Below are 17932 nucleotides of genomic sequence, written 5' to 3' on the forward strand. Positions count from 1 at the left end.
GCCCTAGCCCAGGCCTGCAGTGGCAGCTCCCGCCAGCTGGCCCCAGGCCCTGCCCGACTCCCCTCCCTCCACCTCAAGTCTAGGAGGGGTGGGCGCCGGGTCCCACTGCTGAGCCAGCTCGCTCCCTCTGCTCCACGCCCGAGCCGGGCTGGTGGAGCTCCCGGGGGAGAGGGTGGAAGGCACCACGACGGCGCGGAGGGGGTGCGGCAGGCGGGGGGAGTGGGGAATGCGGCAGCCGGTCCCCCCCGCGACCAGCCCAGCCCCCCGTCACCCCCCCTCCACCTCCAACCGAATGGTTTGCTCCGAGCGCCCTATTTAATCCCCGCGACTGCAGCAGCGCCGGCTCCCTCCCGGTCCCCGCCTCGGCCCCGGGCTCCGAAGCGGCTCGGGGGCGCCCTTTCGGTCGGTGGCGTCGTCTACCCCCTCCCCAGCTCCAGCCCCCAGGGACCCAGGCTCGCCAGCGCCCTGCCAGGGAGCCGGCCGGGAAGCGCGATGGGGGCCCCTTCCGCCCTGCCCCTGCTCCTGCTTTTCGCCTGCTGCTGGGCGCCCGGCGGGGCCAACCTCTCCCAGGACGGTGAGTGAGGGAGGGGGCGGCGCCAGGGGAGGTGGGGAGGGGCCGGGGCGGGGGCTCCGACCGGCGGAGGGGGCGGAGGGAGCCCGTTGGCTTTGTTTGGAAGCGGGGGTTCGAGTCGCCAGCCGCTCCTGATACCCTGTGTCTGTCTCCGAGCATCCGTGTCTCTGTGGATCGTGGGGTGTGCCGCGTATGCCCCCTCCTTGTACACCGTCGAGTGTGTCTGCGTGTGAAGTCGCAGATTTGGGTCTGTTACAAGCCGCCCGGGGTCTGGTTGTGTTGCTGTCCGTGTGCGTCTGGGTGTGCGCGTCTGTGTTGGTGTCTGGCTGCGTTTCTGTGTCAGTATCTGTGTGTATGTCTGTGTCAGTGTGTGTTGGGGGCGGAGTGAGATTTGTCGCTGTTTCAGTCAGGGCGTGTGTCGGCTGTTTGTGTATGTATGTCTGGAGGGGTTGGGTAGCCAGTGCGGTCCCCTGAACTGCTGTATGCAAACATTCCTGCTCCCCCGACCGTCCCCCCACCCGCGGCGGAGCTCCGAGTGGGCAGGGAAGGGGGCCTGGGTGAGGCTGTGGAGGGGGGCGTGGGCAAAGAAGTGGGGGGCTTCTCTCCGGAGCAAAACAACAACACTGGGCGGAGAGGGCCCCCGGATGGCAGTGTCCCTAACGGTGGCAGAAGCTGGGAAAAGAAACCCAGACGGGAGCGGAGGAGGGGGAGTAGCGGGAGGGAGACTGGGCAAAAGGAAGACTGAAGATATTTGGGGAGGAGGATGCATGGAAAACCCAAAGCTTTCCTGGGCTGAGAATTGATTTTCCAAATTTGAGGTAAGGTGTCTCGCCTAGCCCCCTCTGCTTCAGTCAGGAACTCAAACCTTCTTGGGTTAGTCATGGTAGAGAGCTGAAGGAAGAGAGTGGGGGGAGAACGGAGGCGGGGCCAGGGGTGAGGGGGCTAGGGACCCCCTCCCGCCCTGGACCGGGCTATGTAGGTCAGCGCTGTGGGGGCACCTCAGCTTTCTTAAAGGTTGCTGACGCTTAATGGGATGGCAGGGGACAGTTTGTAGGGAGACCGGGAAGAGAGGCACAGCTCAGAGCCTCAGGTCCCTGGAGGAGGGAGGGCAGGCGGTGAAGGGACTAAAGGAATGCATCCTCCAGTCTCCGCCGCCCCTGGCAGAGGCGGACTGGGCTGGGGGAGGGGAAGGGGGACCGGGACCTCTGCGGAGCCAAGGGATGTGGGGAGAGTGAGGGGGAGGGTGGTGGCCTATGCCCGGCCAGATGCCAACGAAAAACAGAAAGAACCGCAGGGGAGGAGAAAGGGGAGGCGGCTCCTGGGCGATGGACCCAGTGGCCAGCAGGGATGGGCACAGGGCGGGGCGGGGGTGGAGAAGGGAGGGGTTGAAACTGGGGAGGATGATGTAGAGAATTTCATCTTAAGGAAACAGGCGAAGAGCCAGGGTGCTGGAGGAATACTTGCTCCATCTCGCCTGACCTGCTCCCCAAGTCCTATCTCCATCATGAAGAAGGAGCTTCTGGTGTTATGGGGACACTGGGCAGCTTGCGAGCTGGCTCCTTCTACTCTGTATCCATTCACACTCCCCAAGGGAGTTGCTACCCAAGTCACCACAGGGCAGAGGCCCCATCTCTCCCCTATGTGGAACCCCCCTTCCCCTGGACAGCTGTACTGATGACCCTACTCACTGAGGAGGTGAAGAGAGTCCTGCGGGAGGGCAGGCTAAGTGCAAGGCAAAGGAGAGGTTGCTGGGTGCGGTGCACATACCCAAATAAGGACTCTCTACTAGGCCTTGACTTTCACCTGAAGCCCCTGGCCTTCCCATTCTGCTAGCTGTGTTTAAGAGAGACAAGCGTGACCCAAACTACCTCTGTTTGGCAATGGGAACTGATGGGGCAGGCTGGAACCTCAACAGAACAAAGTCATCCCAGAAAGCTGTGAGCTCTTCAACTCTAGGATATAAACAAACACTGGAGAAGAGAGTAATCTGTGTACTAGCCAGGTCTTTCTTCACTAACTGCACTCTTCTTTCTTAGTCCTGAATTTGGGGGCTCAGCCCCTACTCAGGCTTAAGATTTAGAGGAAAAGAAATGCTTTATCCTTCTAAATATATATATACCTCTCATAGCAGTGGCTTGACGGAAGAGTGGAAGCCAATAAATTTTGAATGGAGAAAGAATGTCTGGAGGAGGGATTGAGAATTTAGAGATGGGTTAGAAGATCTGTTCCCAAAAAAAGAGTCAAATCAAGCATCATTGTCGTTCTAGAGCATCGTCTGTCCTGACAGTGGACATATGTCTGGTTGTAATGTCTCAGGATGCACTGATGCAGAAGAGACATGACCATGTACCATCTTCTATCTAATTCTACTTCCTAGCTTCGGGATCAGAACAGCCCTACTCTGATGTGGGAGGCAGGTCTACAGATTTAATACTCAAGGGTGGCGGTCCTGATGACCATTCTGCCCAGGCTCACACAGAAGGTGTGTCTAGGACCCCTGACTTGGGGTTCCTGAGGGCCCTGGGCAGGGAGCTCAGTGGCAGCACACACAGCTCCCTGGAGTACAGCATACACTTTTTAAGATTTCATCAGACTGAACAGGGATTGAGGCTGGAGAAGGGCAACAATAGTTATCTGAACCTGACGATTAGTGCTGTGGTTCGAAACTCAGGAATGGTTTAGACATTCTGAGTGAGCCACCTGCCCCTTCCTTCTCACAGTTTTTCACTAGTGTTGGCAGAAGTTGGGAGTTCCAGGTTTGGGGGATTACAAGGCCCGTGAACTTAATGTATCCTGTGGTTGTCTCTGGTGAGCTGTTCGACATTCAACACTGTGACCAACGTCCCTTGGTTCTCCTTTTTCAAATTTTTTCCAGCACTCTGTGAGTTGATCTGGTACAGAAACTGACAGGTGGACAGCTTCCCTTTCCTTCAGATCAAGATACAGCAGTTTAACCTTGGAGTGTACTGCCTCACACATGAACATCTTTCCCTTCCCAATGACCTTCTGTCCACTGCCGTCCATTCTGCAGCCCCCTGGCCAGCTGCCCAGTGTAGAGATCATGCCCAATGTGCCGGAGAAGTCCAGCAGGCATTTGCTCTAGAGCTGCCCACGGATCTGCTTGGCAGACCTACTGCACCCAGTTTCTTTTCCTGGTTGCAGCTGTAGCTGTTCTCGTTCTGTTCTCTTCCCAGTTGCAGCTGGGAATCCTTGGGAAGGAGATGCTCTCCCTTCAGATGTGGCATTTTCTGGCACAGAGAAGCTGGAAGCATCAGAGAGACGCTGGTAGCGTAGAGTTTAGTTAATTCCATACAGAACCAGTCTGTCTGATGTGGGACCCAAGCTGTACATATCAACTGCCTATTCCAGCAGTTACACCAAAGACTCTGTCCTGAGCTCTCCCTGGGGCTCGGCGGCACTGCTGGGCTCAGTAGTTTCTTCTGGCACAGTGGTTTTCTCACTTTTATCTTTAAACATGTGAAGGTTCTTTATCAAATAAATAAAACAGATCAAAGGAAAATTACTCTTTTTGAAACAGAGAAGTAAGACCTGAAACCCTCTCGCCCTTCTTCTTGACTTCCCTATACTTCCCCTAATCCTTAAGGCACAGAGGTTCTGCTACATACAGTTTGAAATCCTCTACCCTAGACTGACAATAAATGAGACAGTTCACTATCCTTAGGTTCTTGTTCTCTCTCTTCCTCTCTCTCCTCTTCCAACTGAGCAAGAAAGGAGGTCCAAATCTAATTTCAACAGTGCCTTGTTGGAGACAGTCACTATTTACTTGAAGAATGACTCATAGTTCTGCAGCCATAAAATTCCACAGATGGCATCTTTTTGGTGTTCTGGTCACTCTGAAACAGCAGACCAGGTCGTTGTACCATTGCTCTGAAAATTCTTACAAGTGATTTTGGTACCCCTTGCCATCGCTGCTTTCTTGGAGTCCAAATAATATATACTGGAATCAAAAGCTTCTTGTCCTTAGGTCACAAAAAATAACCTAAGGAAAAAACCCTCACAGTTATCATCAGAGAAATTATACCCCGGGGGATGAAGCTAGTCACATTCTTTGTTGTTTTCTACTCCAACAGAACCAACTCAACAATCCCTTTTTTGTCATCTATTTCTCAGTAATGGAATTTTACTGAAGAATGGTAATCTAGGCTCCAGGTTTTCCATGAATGCAAGCTGTAGAATGCACCAGTTCCTAACTGACTACTGAATGAAAAAGCCAGGGTATTTGAAAGTTTTGGTAATTATATCTCTCCTTTCATCTTTTATGCTACAAGTTAACACTTCCTGTTTCATCACTGGCTATAGGTCTATGCACTGGAACATTTTGTTTCCTGGATGAGGTCATGTCCTAGAGACCCATCCATAAACTCTGAGAATAGCAGTCCTCATGAGAATGCTTATAAGAGATAAGAGAGAAACAAACCACTAGGAAAAAAAAAAAGCCTGGAAAAGCAAGCCATCAGAAAAAGATTCAGGTCCCTAATAACTCAGTCAAATTAAGAGCAAATACTCCATCTAACTGAAAAATAGGGAAGAACCAGGCTGGAGTCAAAGACCTGCCTCTTCCTCTAGAAGCAGCAGTAGAGATGATTTTTTATCAGCTCAGAACCAGCTGATGCTCAGGGATTTTACAACCCAAGTAGAAACCCAATCCAACACTGTTACAACAAGGAGATCCATCCATTCTAGCACCGAGATAAGAGTCCTGAACACATGAAACGGCTGAGTTTTTTTTTTTTTTTTTTTTTTACAAAATATAAGCTCATTAAAGCTATATATTCTTCACTGAAGCAATAAGCACTGAAAGAGAGCTATCTGTCCCTTTACCAAAATTTCCCTAAGTCTAAAGAGAGTGGCCAAATTTCCCAACTAACACAAAGACCTCTCAGTCCTGAGGACAATACCCTTTTTACAAGGCATAATCCATTATGCTTTTCCATGTATGATCAGGATTGGACTGGTCACATCAATTTGGGGTGCCTTAGAGTGTTTGACTGATACATGCCATGCCCTTTGTTTGTTGTTTAGTCTGTAAGTCCTGTCCCACTCTTCTGCGACCCCATGGACTGTAGCCCACCAGGCTCCTCTGTCCATGGGATTTTCCAGGCAAGAATACTGGAGTGGGTTGCCATTTCCTTCTCCGGGTCCCATACCATACCTAACGATAATACACATTTTGGCTTCCTTATGTCTAGTGTCTCTGAGGAGACACAGGCTTTGTGGCACTGTTTCCCACATTTAAAGATACTCTAAATGTCATTCATAATTGGTTGCAGCAAATCAAAACTCTCTCCACTACCACTGATTCTTATGTAATTTCTATAATTACTGAGGCTTATGTTGACAAACTCAGTCCAGTGGCGGTCCTCACTTTTTTAGCACCATCTCTGGGTTGCATGTGTGGTAGGTTCAAACAAAGTACTTGAAAAGGCCTTTGAGAGCAAATGATGGGTGTGGCGTGATCCTAGCAGAAACCCTGATGTCTGCTCTTTCTCGTTTGATTGTTTTCGAGCTGGCTGCCTTAACCCATGATCCGGGTTTTACTGTTCTTTGTGGAACAAACTACAGGTGCTTTGAGCTCTCCATGGTGCTAGCCCCTGACGGGGACACTCCAGGCTCTTCTTGCTGCTCTCCGTGGTCCTGCTCCCCATCCAAATTCCTAATCTCTTTATTTTCCACAGTGCAGCCCTCAAAACGGGGATGGGATTTCCCTCCTCCTACCACAAACACACACATGATCTTGGCTATGATTCCTGACTGGCTCTACCAGCAAGAGGGGAACCAGACCAGATCTGGAGAGTCTCCATAACCGCCTAATCACCTGTAGGAAGGGGACAGAAAAAACAAATAATTCTGAGGCGGAAAAGTGTTATTTGCAATGTTCAGGAGATGAGGGCCTACAGTCACCTCAAATGGCCTCAAAAGAACCAGATGTTTTGCCATACATGGACTCATAGATTTAAAACAGAACTACAAACAGTCATGGCTTAGATTGAGACAGCATTGCTCATGTGCAGTTACCCCATATACACCATACATGTAGAATGCGAAATGCGTCCTACTCAGTTTATGAGCACACACCTCTTAACACCACTCTGAGCCTGACAACCAACCCAAACTGTCCTGTCATGATACTCATTGTCCCTTTCCCCTTGGCCTTAGCAGTAAACACAAAGACAATATCTAGGTTGGCTCCTCAGAATAGATAATAGAAGAATGCAATATGGGAGAGGCATAGAAAATAAATACCAAATCCATGACTCATGTTCCTCATCATTATAACCATCTCGGATAGACTAAATGGCCTTAATGTAACCATCTTATCCCAGAGTCCAAGTCCTTGGCCATATCTCAGAAGATGCATCTTTAAACTGGACTCTGCTACTCTTTTGGGTGATCTGCCAATAAGCTGATGACGTCAAGTGCAGCAAGGAGCCAAGAATGCTCAGCCCCTGCCAGTCTGAGACTAGACAGCCTGTTCCTCCCATCACATCAGAGCTGTACAAGCTTCTCTTCCCCTCAATGATGATTTCCCCCGTCAGTTTTGCATAATAGTTCATATAATAGTTAACACTTATGAATGACCTATACAGAGTGAAGCTGGAGAGACAGGTTTCCAGAATTAATTTCCAGTACCCCCCTTCCATTTCCTTATTTGAAACAAGGAGAAATTTCATTCCTCAAGGACAGGTAATGGAAGTGATTTATCTCCATGAGTGAGCTTTCAAGAAGACAGAATTAGGGTTATGGTAACAGCTGGAGTATCTCGCATCTACTCATCTCCCTGAGCCCCCTGTTCTCATAAAGAGCAGACATGTTTCTGAAAGGATTCTAATGCAGAGATTCCAGCTTTTTTTCAATATGTGTATCATTCTGTGTGAGCGCTTACCTCTGGGGTTCTTTAACCCTCTCATCTCTCTCCATCTTTCGCCCAGAGGTCTCCAGGAGAATGGTAAGAAAGCTAAATAACATAAAGAACTAAAATGTTATTTTCTCTCAGGACTCATTTTTCCTTACCCCAGCTAGACCTACACTAATTGTATATTGATTGCTAATTATAAGCACCTTTGGCTCATTTACTTCCAGTTCAGGGTCAAGAAAGGTCAGATGTATCACCTCGCCCTAGGGGAAAAAAAAAGAAATGAAGGCTGGTATCTCAGCCATTCATCTCTAATTTAACCACTACTTAGCCCTCTACTTCCTTCACACAGCTACAGATATCAGCAAGGTAGAATGGAAAACTAGTCCTTCCAACACCAGGTTTTACTGGGAATATGCAGATCCTTGCTTCTTGCCTTCATTTGTTCTTCTGGGATCTAGCTCTTTACTTCCAATTTGGATTCTAGAATTCCAGCCAAAGCCTCAGAGTGAAAAAGCTTCAGAAGGTGAACTGGTTTATTGAGTTTCTAACTTAAAACCCAACCCTCCTTGGAAACCCAGCAAGAGTCTAACAAATACCTAGATGACAAGTTACTTGAGACTTAGCCTAGCCTGGGTCAGTCTTTGAAGAGCAAAGTTTTTTCATTATCATAAAATGAGAGGACTGTTTTACCATCTGCTCCTAATCATTTGTCTCTCAGCAAATGTAAACAAACCAGTGAGACAACTGGACTCACTTGTTCTTACTAGTTCTTATTCTAGTTCTTAAGGATGAGATCTTTTCAAACACATATATTTCCTCCACTCATCTCATCCTATAATCTCAAACAAATATAAAAACCACCATCACTAGCCCATGGGCCTCACACATTCTCATTTATCCTCAATTGCTGCTTCATGCCAGCTCTCTTCTGGTTTCCAAGCCCTGGAGTCCAGTGTCAGTGACAGATGGACTAAGCTCAGCCCTGGGGAGAAGAGGATTCTGGCCCTCTCCTGGGGAGTCTGAGCAGGATTCTGAATTCTGCTTTGAGGAGAATCTCTGAGTTTAAACCATATGGTTTGCTGGATGGACGTAAGGGGTTCTGATTAATAACGGGCTTGTGAAAAGGGCTCTGTATCTGGGTCATAAGAAAAGCTGTGTTTATGACAGAAAAAAAAAAAGGAAAACAGAGATACAAAGAGTGAAAACTAGTCATCGTGTGTGTGTTGAGGGACACACATGCTGAAGGGGAAAGAGAGTAACCAGGTTGAAATATATATGCATCGGAATATACATGCATCTTGGGGAACAGAATCGAATGTACATCCACATTAAAGATGAGACACTCAATGATAGTTTAAGGAGAGGAGGAGAACTTTGGGATGGCAGAATTAATGGCCATTTCAGGGACTGTGATGTCTGTGGGCTTGGAGGAATGTATCTGTCTCACAAAACAGCTAAATTCCCAGGAAGGCACAAAATAAGGCTAATTGAATAATGTGCCACTTGCTGCAAAATACATTTTTAGGTGAGAAAAGTGAAGGGAAGAGACTAAATCTCAGCTGGGATTGGCGGAAGAGGGGGACCCAGAGCAGTGTGGGTGTGCAGAGCAGAGCAGTTTTCTCTCCATGTGATGCTCCTAATCACTGCCCTGAACCTGTCATCCACACCCTGACTCTGATCACCCAGTGAAGGGAAACAGTAAAAACAAGTCAGTAAAATGAGAGCCGGCAGAGAGCCAGAATGCTCTCTTGCCTGACTTCTAACAAATTAAAACTTTTTCACAGCATTGTTATCCCACCACACCAAGCCATCAGCCTAAACTATCTACAGTGCGACATTAACAGCAAAGGAGAATAAGATACAGCCTGTTGAGAAGGGAACTCATTCATCTGTTCAAACAGGTTTTGTGGCTCTGGACAATTAGGAGCCAGGCTTTGGCACCTGGATGAATATTCCTTAGGGAATCTATTCTTTACTTCTCCCCAGTGTTCCTGGGCTTTCCTGCCCATTCCCAGTTCCTATTTTCTCATGGCTAAACATATTTTCCCAGAGAAGGCAATGGCACCCCACTCCAGTACTCTTGCCTGGAAAATCTCATGGATGGAGGAGCCTGGTAGGCTGCAGTCCATGGGGTCGCTAAGAGTCGGACACGACTGAGCGACTTCACTTTCACTTTTCACTTTCATGCATTGGAGAAGGAAATGGCAACCCACTCCAGTGTTCTTGCCTGGAGAATCCCAGAGACGGGGGAGCCTGGTGAGCTGCCGTCTATGGGGTCACACAGAGTCGGACACGACTGAAGCAACTTAGCAGCAGCAGCAGCAAACATATTTTCCAACAAGTTAAACTTAATTATGCTTTCATTTACTCCACACTGACTCTGTTATGTTTCCTTTCCTAAGTACTTTCCTAAGATGGGGCGATTTTTCCCCAATTCTATTACAGATGTGTGAGAGCAATTACATACACTTAGAGAAAGGGTATAAAGTGCCTGCACTTGGCTCAAGGGACATCTAAGAGTTCAAAATCTGGCCTCCTGACTCTCTGTTGCGTTAGAACACAGACCCAGGTCATATCTGTCCTGCTTTCTGAGGATGTGAACATGGTGAGAAGGGAATGAGGAGATGGGGGTGAAAGGATGCTTCTAAAATGGTTCAAGGCTGTCAGCAACTGGAGTGATTGCATGCCCGACCTTAGGGGCTTGCTTGAGAAATAAATGGTGAGAGTCAACCCCCTGCACAGAACCTGTGTTCCCAGCAGCTCTTACAAAGCCATCCACTCTGCTGTGTCTCATCAACCCTACCCAGCGTCTTAGTACAGAACACTAGATGCTTGTCTGGAACACACAGCCCAGTCCTGGAAGGCAGGAGCTAAGGCAAAGGAGGGGCTCTTTTGGGATTAGATCCCCTTCCTTTTTTGTCTCCCAACTGCAGTTCTTGCTACAACACCGTGTTGGCTCCAGAGGGGCTTGTTTGTGTTGGGGGCCAGCCCGGGGCTCCCTCCCAGTGCTAATGCACTGAGAACACTGACTCAATAGCAAATCAAAGCAACAGCTGTCCCCACCTCCTTCTCTGCCACCCACTTCCCAGTCTCTGCTCCTCAGAATCTTAACTAAGTCTCTGAGGGCCCCCCCTCAGCCTACTGCAAGCCCACTTCTGCCTCCAGATTTTTTCTGTCACTAGCTCAAGAATAGGATAAGCTCCTCTGCGGCTTTCTCCCTTCTAGTCTCTGTCTCCCACATCACAATCAGGTTAGCATCCACCAGCTCTCCACACAGATGCTAACACTCACACAGCCCACCCTCCTCATCACCCTTTTAATTCCTAAGGGCACGGAAGCGGCTTCAGCCCCATAGCCTCCTCTAAGAATCGGAATCTGCCAGGAAGATGGTGACATTTGTAGGGGGACATTATCCGCACCTTCTGCTTCCTCATTTCACCCCAACTTCTCTAACCTGCCCAGCATTTAGCAGACTGACTTCCCTGGAGGTCCAGAGTCCTAGGGTTCCTCACAGCAATGCAGAGGGAGATGGGAAGCAGGAAGAGTGGATGTCACTGGAAGTAAAGTCACACTAAATGGTAACTTCCAAATTAGCTAGTGCACAGGACTGACAATGAGAACAGAAGACTGCGGTTATAAACCCAGCTACCACTAACTGTCTGTGTGACCACACTTAGAAGTTTCTAAGCCTCTGTGAACCTTGGTTTTTTCGTCTTTAAAACAGAAAGTGTGCACTAGAAACTACTTGGGATTTTTATCAACTCTAAAAGAACCAGTACTTTGGCCACCTCATGCAAAGAGTTGACTCATTGGAAAAGACTCTGATGCTGGGAGGGATTGGGGTCAGGAGGAGAAGGGGATGACAGAGGATGAGATGGCTGGATGGCATCACCAACTCAATGGACGTGAGTTTGAGTGAACTCCGGGAGTTGGTGATGGACAGGGAGGCCTGGCGTGCTGCAATTCATGGGGTCGCAAAGAGTCGGACACGACTGAGCTACTGAACTGAACTGAACTGAACTGAAAAGAACCATAGTGAAAGTCACGAAGAATCATAGTGAAAGTGAAAGTCACTCAGTTGTGTCTGACTCTTTGCATCTCCATGGACTGTAAGCTGCCAGGCTCCTCTGTCCGTGGAATTTTCCAGGCAAGAATACTGGAGTGGGTAGCCATTCCCTTCTCTAGGAGGTCTTCCCAACCCAGACATTGAATCTAGGTCCCCCACATTGCAGGTGGATTCTTTACCATCTAAGCCACTAGGGAAACCTAAGAATCATAGACGGGAAAATATTTTGGGAAGAATGAGATGCAAGAAAAGAAGGTGAGGAATTACTGAACTTTGGTAGTGGAGTCAGAAAAGACATCAGTTACATTCTCCTCTGGAAGACTCAAAACTATCTTGGGAGTAACCACTTCTGGCCAGTAGGGGTCAGTAGAAAATGACCAGAACATGCAAATTGATTGCAGGGCTTTAGCGAACAGACATAGATACTCATGGCATCTTAAAACGTGGGGTTTTTAAAAAAAAAAACACTTGGATACGGGAAAACATTTGGGATAACTGTTTTTTGTTTGTTTTTTAGTGAAAAGAGGGTTAACAACACAATATGCTTTTTGTTTTAACCTCAACCTCACGCCCTCTGCAGGCAAGCTAGTCAACTAGCCAACTACCCTAAAGATCCCCTCCTCCTCATTCAGCCTGGAAAAGCTAAGTGCCACACCATTTCAACACCAGGAAACAAAAGCCTTTCATTTCTAATAACTGCTTAGGATGCAGCCAAAAGGTGTCTGCCAGCCTACAATAATAAGCCTGTTTGAGCCCAGAGTCGTCCCTTCCAAAGCTAAGTCTCTTGGATCACCTAACAGAATAAGACCCCTCGTTCTGTAAAGATCCCTTGTTCTCTTGGCTACACTTTACCAAGCTATGGTGGCTAATCAGCATGTTAGAGACTCCTTACAGTGAAGGTGCTCTTCCCCATCCTGTTCACCATCCAGTTTGACTTATATCCTGTACGCCCCCTGCCCCAGGGAGAGTAAAGCCACTCCCAAAGAGTAGTGACTTCTTTGGGCCAAGAGGCTGTTGGGAGCCAGAGAGAAAGTAGATAAACAAGACTCCAGGAGGGAAAGCCAGACAACAATAGAAATAATGGAGGGAGGGAGGGAACACTGAGAAGCTAAGGTCTCAGCAGCCCAGCCAGAGAGAGGGTGGCGGGGGCAGTGAGCCGGAGAGGAGGCCGATCAGGAGGCAGGCAGCTGAAGCGTGACTGAGCTCTGAGGCTCTGAAGTGGATGTGAGCTGGAGCATACCTGAGCTGAGTGAGGAGATCCATTAGGGGATCATGTTGCCTGTGAGGGGACAGGAGCCTGCCCTGAGGAGCCACAGGAAGGGAAGGAAGTACACTTGAAAAAACATACAAGCCATGATGACAAAATAACTCTTACCTCTATGGCCCCAGCTTTCTTTCATCTGACTGCTCTGTAATATTGGGAATAGAAGCGAACTGGGGACTTGGGGAAGACAAAGTTAAAAAGGAATGTAGAGCAGGAAGTGAGAGAGAACATTTTGACACTCATGCCCTCAAAGTCTTCGACTAGAAAATTACACAGTGACTTCTGCAGAAGTAACAGAATTCCTGGCAACCCAAGAGCAAGCATGAGAAATGAAGTTTAGAGTTCTTTGTGATCAGGATGTTATGCTCTAAAGCTACGCAGGTCAAAGTAACTCCCTTCCCAAATCTTGGAGTTATGGATTAAATCGGGCCTCAGATGAGATTGGTCCACTTTCTTCCAAATGCAGAAGCAGACATTCACTATTAAAGAAAAATATGGCTCTGGGCATAAGGAAAGGATGCAGGCACTGAGTTCTAGTTCTGACCTTGTCATGGCCACTCCTTTCAGTGTGACAGAAATACATGTAAGAATCCACTACATAGCTAGGGTCAGGGAAGAATCAAGAGTGAGATCACCTGGCCGGGGAGCCCAGCAATGGGGGTGGGGAAATCCTAAAAGTGGGTCCCTTCAGCATTCTGGGCCACAGCCCCCAGGGTGTTTTTCCCTTGGAGATAACACTCCTCCACCCACCTGCCACGGTAGTCGTGAGGAATAACAAGTAGGCTGGGATGAAGAATATTTTTAACTCTGGAGTTAGAGAAATGCTGAATCATCACCATTACCATCACCATCACCATTAACTCCTACTCAAGGAGCTGGCGTTCTCTATAATCTGGGAAGTGGAGCTCTGGACCCAAGCACTGCAAGGCCAGCAGTGGTTATGCAGGGGAGCTCTGTTCCCTTGTCCCACTGTCCCAAATGTGCGCCTGTGACTTTATATATGGCCCTAAGGCCCATGCAGTGTGGATTCCCAAAACAGACAGGGCAGGGAAAATACATCAACCAAGCAATAAACTTTAAGCACATAAACTTCCCTACTATCATCACTTAAATTGGAAACATAATACATTTTTATTCATTTCAGTTACTCATGTATTTATTCAATAAATATTTATTGAGTACTTAACTATGTGTAAGGCCCTGTACTAAGGGTGAAAGACAGAATCACAGGTGTCAATGTATGCTTTAAAAAGCACATTAGTAAGTCTCCAGTTCCCACCTCTGCTCCTCTTAGTATGAACAGTCATTCAGAAGGAATCAGAGTGAAAGGGCTACTTTGTCCTTTAAAATGCTGGGAGTCCTGAAGATACTGGATCTCATGGGTAAATAGGCCAAGCATTAAGAACAGCCCCAGACAACTGAGAGCAAACCAGAAGGCAATCTTAGTTCATAGCCTAGAGCCAGAGTGCTATGAAAATGTGAAGGGATTCTATTTTAACCAGACACATCTATTGCTTGCTTAACTAAAGAATCATCCCAGCTCCTTGAGGCGAGCCCCCAAAGGTATGGATGAAGATGCATTAAGGAATCCAATTGAAAATATAACTCAGTCAGTATAAATCATACCAACACCACAAGCTCCCACTTCCAACTTGCCACACTGTTAATTTTTATCGTATTGCAGGTGACTGTTGTGAATATTGTTTAGGTGAACAAACCTTGGCTAGCAATGCAGGAAGGAATATTTCCAACTATACCTTCTGCCCCCCACCACACACACAAAGCACATGCTTCTACAATGGGAGGCAGTGTAGTGAAGATGTGCAAAAAAATGTCTGGGCTTTGTGGTCAGAGATATCTAAGTTTAAAGGCTGCCCTATCTCAGTACTTATTGGATCTATCATATGGAAAAGTTACTTAAATTTTCTGAGTCTTAGTTAACTCATCCTTAACATAATGCATACTGCTGCTGCTGCTAAGTCGCTTCAGTCGTGTCCAACTCTGTGCGACCCCATAGATGGCAGCCCACCAGGCTCCCCCATCCCTGGGATTCTCCAGGCAAGAACACTGGAGTGGGTTACCAGTTCCTTCTCCAATTCAGGAAAGTGAAAAGTGAAAGTGAAGTCGCTGAGTCTTGTCCGACTCTTAGCGACCCCATGGACTGCGGCCCACCAGACTCCTCCGTCTATGGGAGTTTTCCAGGCAAGAGTGCTGGAGTGGGGTGCCATTGCCTTCTCCAATAATGCATACTAATGTCTATTAAAGGGTTATTCAGGCTTCTCTGGTGGCTCAGGCAGTAAAGAATCTGCCTGCAAAGTGGGAGACCTGGGTTCGATCAGGAAGATCCCCTAGAGGAGGAAATGGCAACCCACTCCAGTATTCTTGCCTGGAAAAGACCATGGACAGAGGAGCCTGGCAGGCTACAATCCATGGGGTCCCAAAGAGTTGGGCACGACTGAGTGACTAACACATATACACAGGTTATTTTGGAATCATGAAAACAGAGCACTTGGCTTGGATCATGACACATAGAAGGTAATCAATAAATAGAGATCCACCCCCCTCTCCCCCATCTTGTAACCTTCTAGAGCTTCAGCCTCTGCAATATCGACCGTCTTCCTTGGTTCATTTCTTCCTAGCCTGTTTGATTTGCTCTTTCCTCTTCACAGGCATATGTTGAACTTAGTTACCCCAACTGAAGATGTTCAACATCTTTGATTCATTTATTAAGGAAATATTTATTAAGCACCTTCTAAGTGCAATATGCTGTAATAGGGCTGGTACCAGATATAGAGATGAATCAGATATCAACACTACCTGCAGAATTATTATAATTTAGAAGGGAAGCCAAACTTTTAGCTCAAAGTAAAGATTGATGTGTAATTTAAGAAAAGCAGATAAAATGTAACAACAACAACAACAAAATCAGAAATGATTTCCACCTGAGGCAATCAGGGAAACCTTCTTGAAGGAAGTGCCACAAACAAATAGGCTTCTAAGGATGGTTAGAGCTTAGATGTGTGCAGATGGGTGAAGGGCATTATCAACAGAGTGACTGTGGGAAAGTGAACTTGGCTGTAAAGCAAAGGGTTTACAGAAAGAATTCCAAATAGCATCATATGTCTGGGATATGGGCTGAGTGAAGTAAAGAAAAGACAAAGCTGAAAGGCATATTGGCATCAAACCGCAGGATCTTGTAAGCTAGGCTAACAAATCTGGATGTTATGTGCAGACGATGGGAAGTCAGCGAAGGTTTCTAAGCAGGGAAACAACATGACCTATATGACTGGAGCTCTCTCTATCAGTTTTTCTACGTGAGTAACCTGGGCCTCCCCTTTCTAATGGGCTTATGGTCTCAAAGTCTACATTTCCTTCCAGTGACCCTGCCTGAAGAGAACTGTCACTATTTCCACTTCAAAGTGCATGCCACCTTTTCAGAGCACTCTCTTAAGTTCTTTCCAGACTGAACCCATTGAGGGAATTTATGCTGATGTCATAAACGATTGGCAAGATCTAAATCCAAAGAACAAGGCTTTCACAATCCAGGTTATAATTTCTGCCACTTATCCATGTTTCTATGAATAACATTATATAATCACTCATCTGCTCCCAGGAGAGTGGCTATTCAGAATTTATCATTACAGGTGTACAGTTTTATAAAAACAGCAAGAAAACTTTCAGGCATATTAACAGACAATTCTCAAGAGGAGACAGGGGATCATAAGTACTTTGGAGAATTAAAGGGGAAAATATCACCCCTCGCAGGGAAAAAAAAAAAAAAGAGCTATTTCTTAATCAGTTTCTTAAAACATAGCAAACCAGACTGAGTTCCTTATAAACCTACAGAGACAATATATCAAGCATATCCCCAACATGCCATTTATTAGAGATTATTTGTTTAGTTATCAGACCCCTCAACTAAACAATTCAGTCTGGTTTGAATGACCAACATCATCGTTTCACTTATTCATCCTATGCAGAAAAAAAAAAAAATGCCAGCAAAATGCAGGAAGAGGAAAGGGATGAATGTAATGTAAGCAAGGAAAAAAGCAACGGAGGAGAAGGCCGAAAACAGCACAAATGAAATAAGGAGCAATAGAATGAAGTCTAAATCCATGCTGTTTGGACAGAAGACATGCTCTGCCTGAGTGAGAATGGACATAGCAGAGTGCCAATTGTGACTGAATGAATTACTAGAGGCAATTAAATGTACTGAGGGCCCATGATAGGCTAAGTACTGAAGACACAAAGATGAAAAAGGGAAGGCTCTTGCCCTCTTTACCAACTCAAAGTTTAGATAAGGAGGCTGATAACTAAAGAAAATTGCAATACAGTGGGCTGAAACGTTGTAAGAAAGAGAAGCTGCTGAAAAAGCTTTAAGAGCACCAACCAGCAGGAGACAGAGGACCCTTGAAAGGGGCCCTATTTGTGTGCCTGTAGGTGGGTCACTGAGCCTCTTCAGACCTCTAGAAAGAGACCCTATCTGGCGGCCTCTCTCTCAAGGTTGTTTTGACATGAATTCGTGGTTGGAAGTCCACTCTGAAAACTCAAAGCCTTTATGCCAAAGTAAGAGAAGGCTATTTTCTCCATTGCAAAGGTCTGTTTAGTGCTTACTTTGTATACTGGGTACCAATACTGTGGGGTTGAGCACTGACCCCTCTCTGGCTTTCCTTGTCCCTCCATCATGCCAAGCTTTAGCACAACCAATCTGGGTTCCCACTGAAGGACCCACAAACATACTACTTGGAAAATACCATGAAACACTCACCAACTTCCAGTTGCCTCCATGCTTGAGGTCCACAGAAGACAGCAGAGTGAGAGCCTGGACCCCAGGGTGAGGCTCTGAGCACCCTCGGCGACCTCATCCTGGCCGCCTTTCTCCCAGCCTCATCTTTTCTGCCTCTCCTCGTCAGCACTTTCCTTGTCCCCTCTCCTGTCGACTTCTACCTGCTACAGATACTTTTTTCTCTGTTGTACCCCTCTCCCCATTTGGGCATCAGTGCTTCTCCTTTTCCGGAGTAGAGTCAAGTCTCCAAACTCCTGCAGGATGTCTGAGAAAGACTGAAGAGCAACGGCGTCTCCGAAGCTGTCTTTAGAGCCCTCTCCGGAGGCTAGGACTCCTTCTAACATCCTCTCCCTTCCCCCATCTGTCTC

At 47.2% G+C, this 17932-nt stretch overlaps 1 protein-coding gene across 2 annotated transcripts in view; it reads left to right on the top strand.

The window, feature by feature from the left end:
• The first annotated feature begins 322 nt into the window (after positions 1–322).
• Positions 323–17932, top strand: part of CADM3 (cell adhesion molecule 3) — a 31703-nt gene continuing 14093 nt past the window's right edge. Inside the window, exon 1 of one of the 2 annotated variants that reach the window (XM_070365777.1) lies at positions 323–574. In XM_070365777.1, the coding sequence (XP_070221878.1) occupies positions 493–574 (82 nt within the window). In that variant the 5' untranslated portion in view covers positions 323–492. The remainder of the gene's footprint in view (positions 575–17932) is intronic. The other variant, XM_070365782.1, reaches the window with a different exon arrangement.

This window comes from Bos mutus, chromosome 3, assembly GCF_027580195.1.
Source record: "Bos mutus isolate GX-2022 chromosome 3, NWIPB_WYAK_1.1, whole genome shotgun sequence".
NCBI classification, from domain to species: domain Eukaryota; kingdom Metazoa; phylum Chordata; class Mammalia; order Artiodactyla; family Bovidae; genus Bos; species Bos mutus.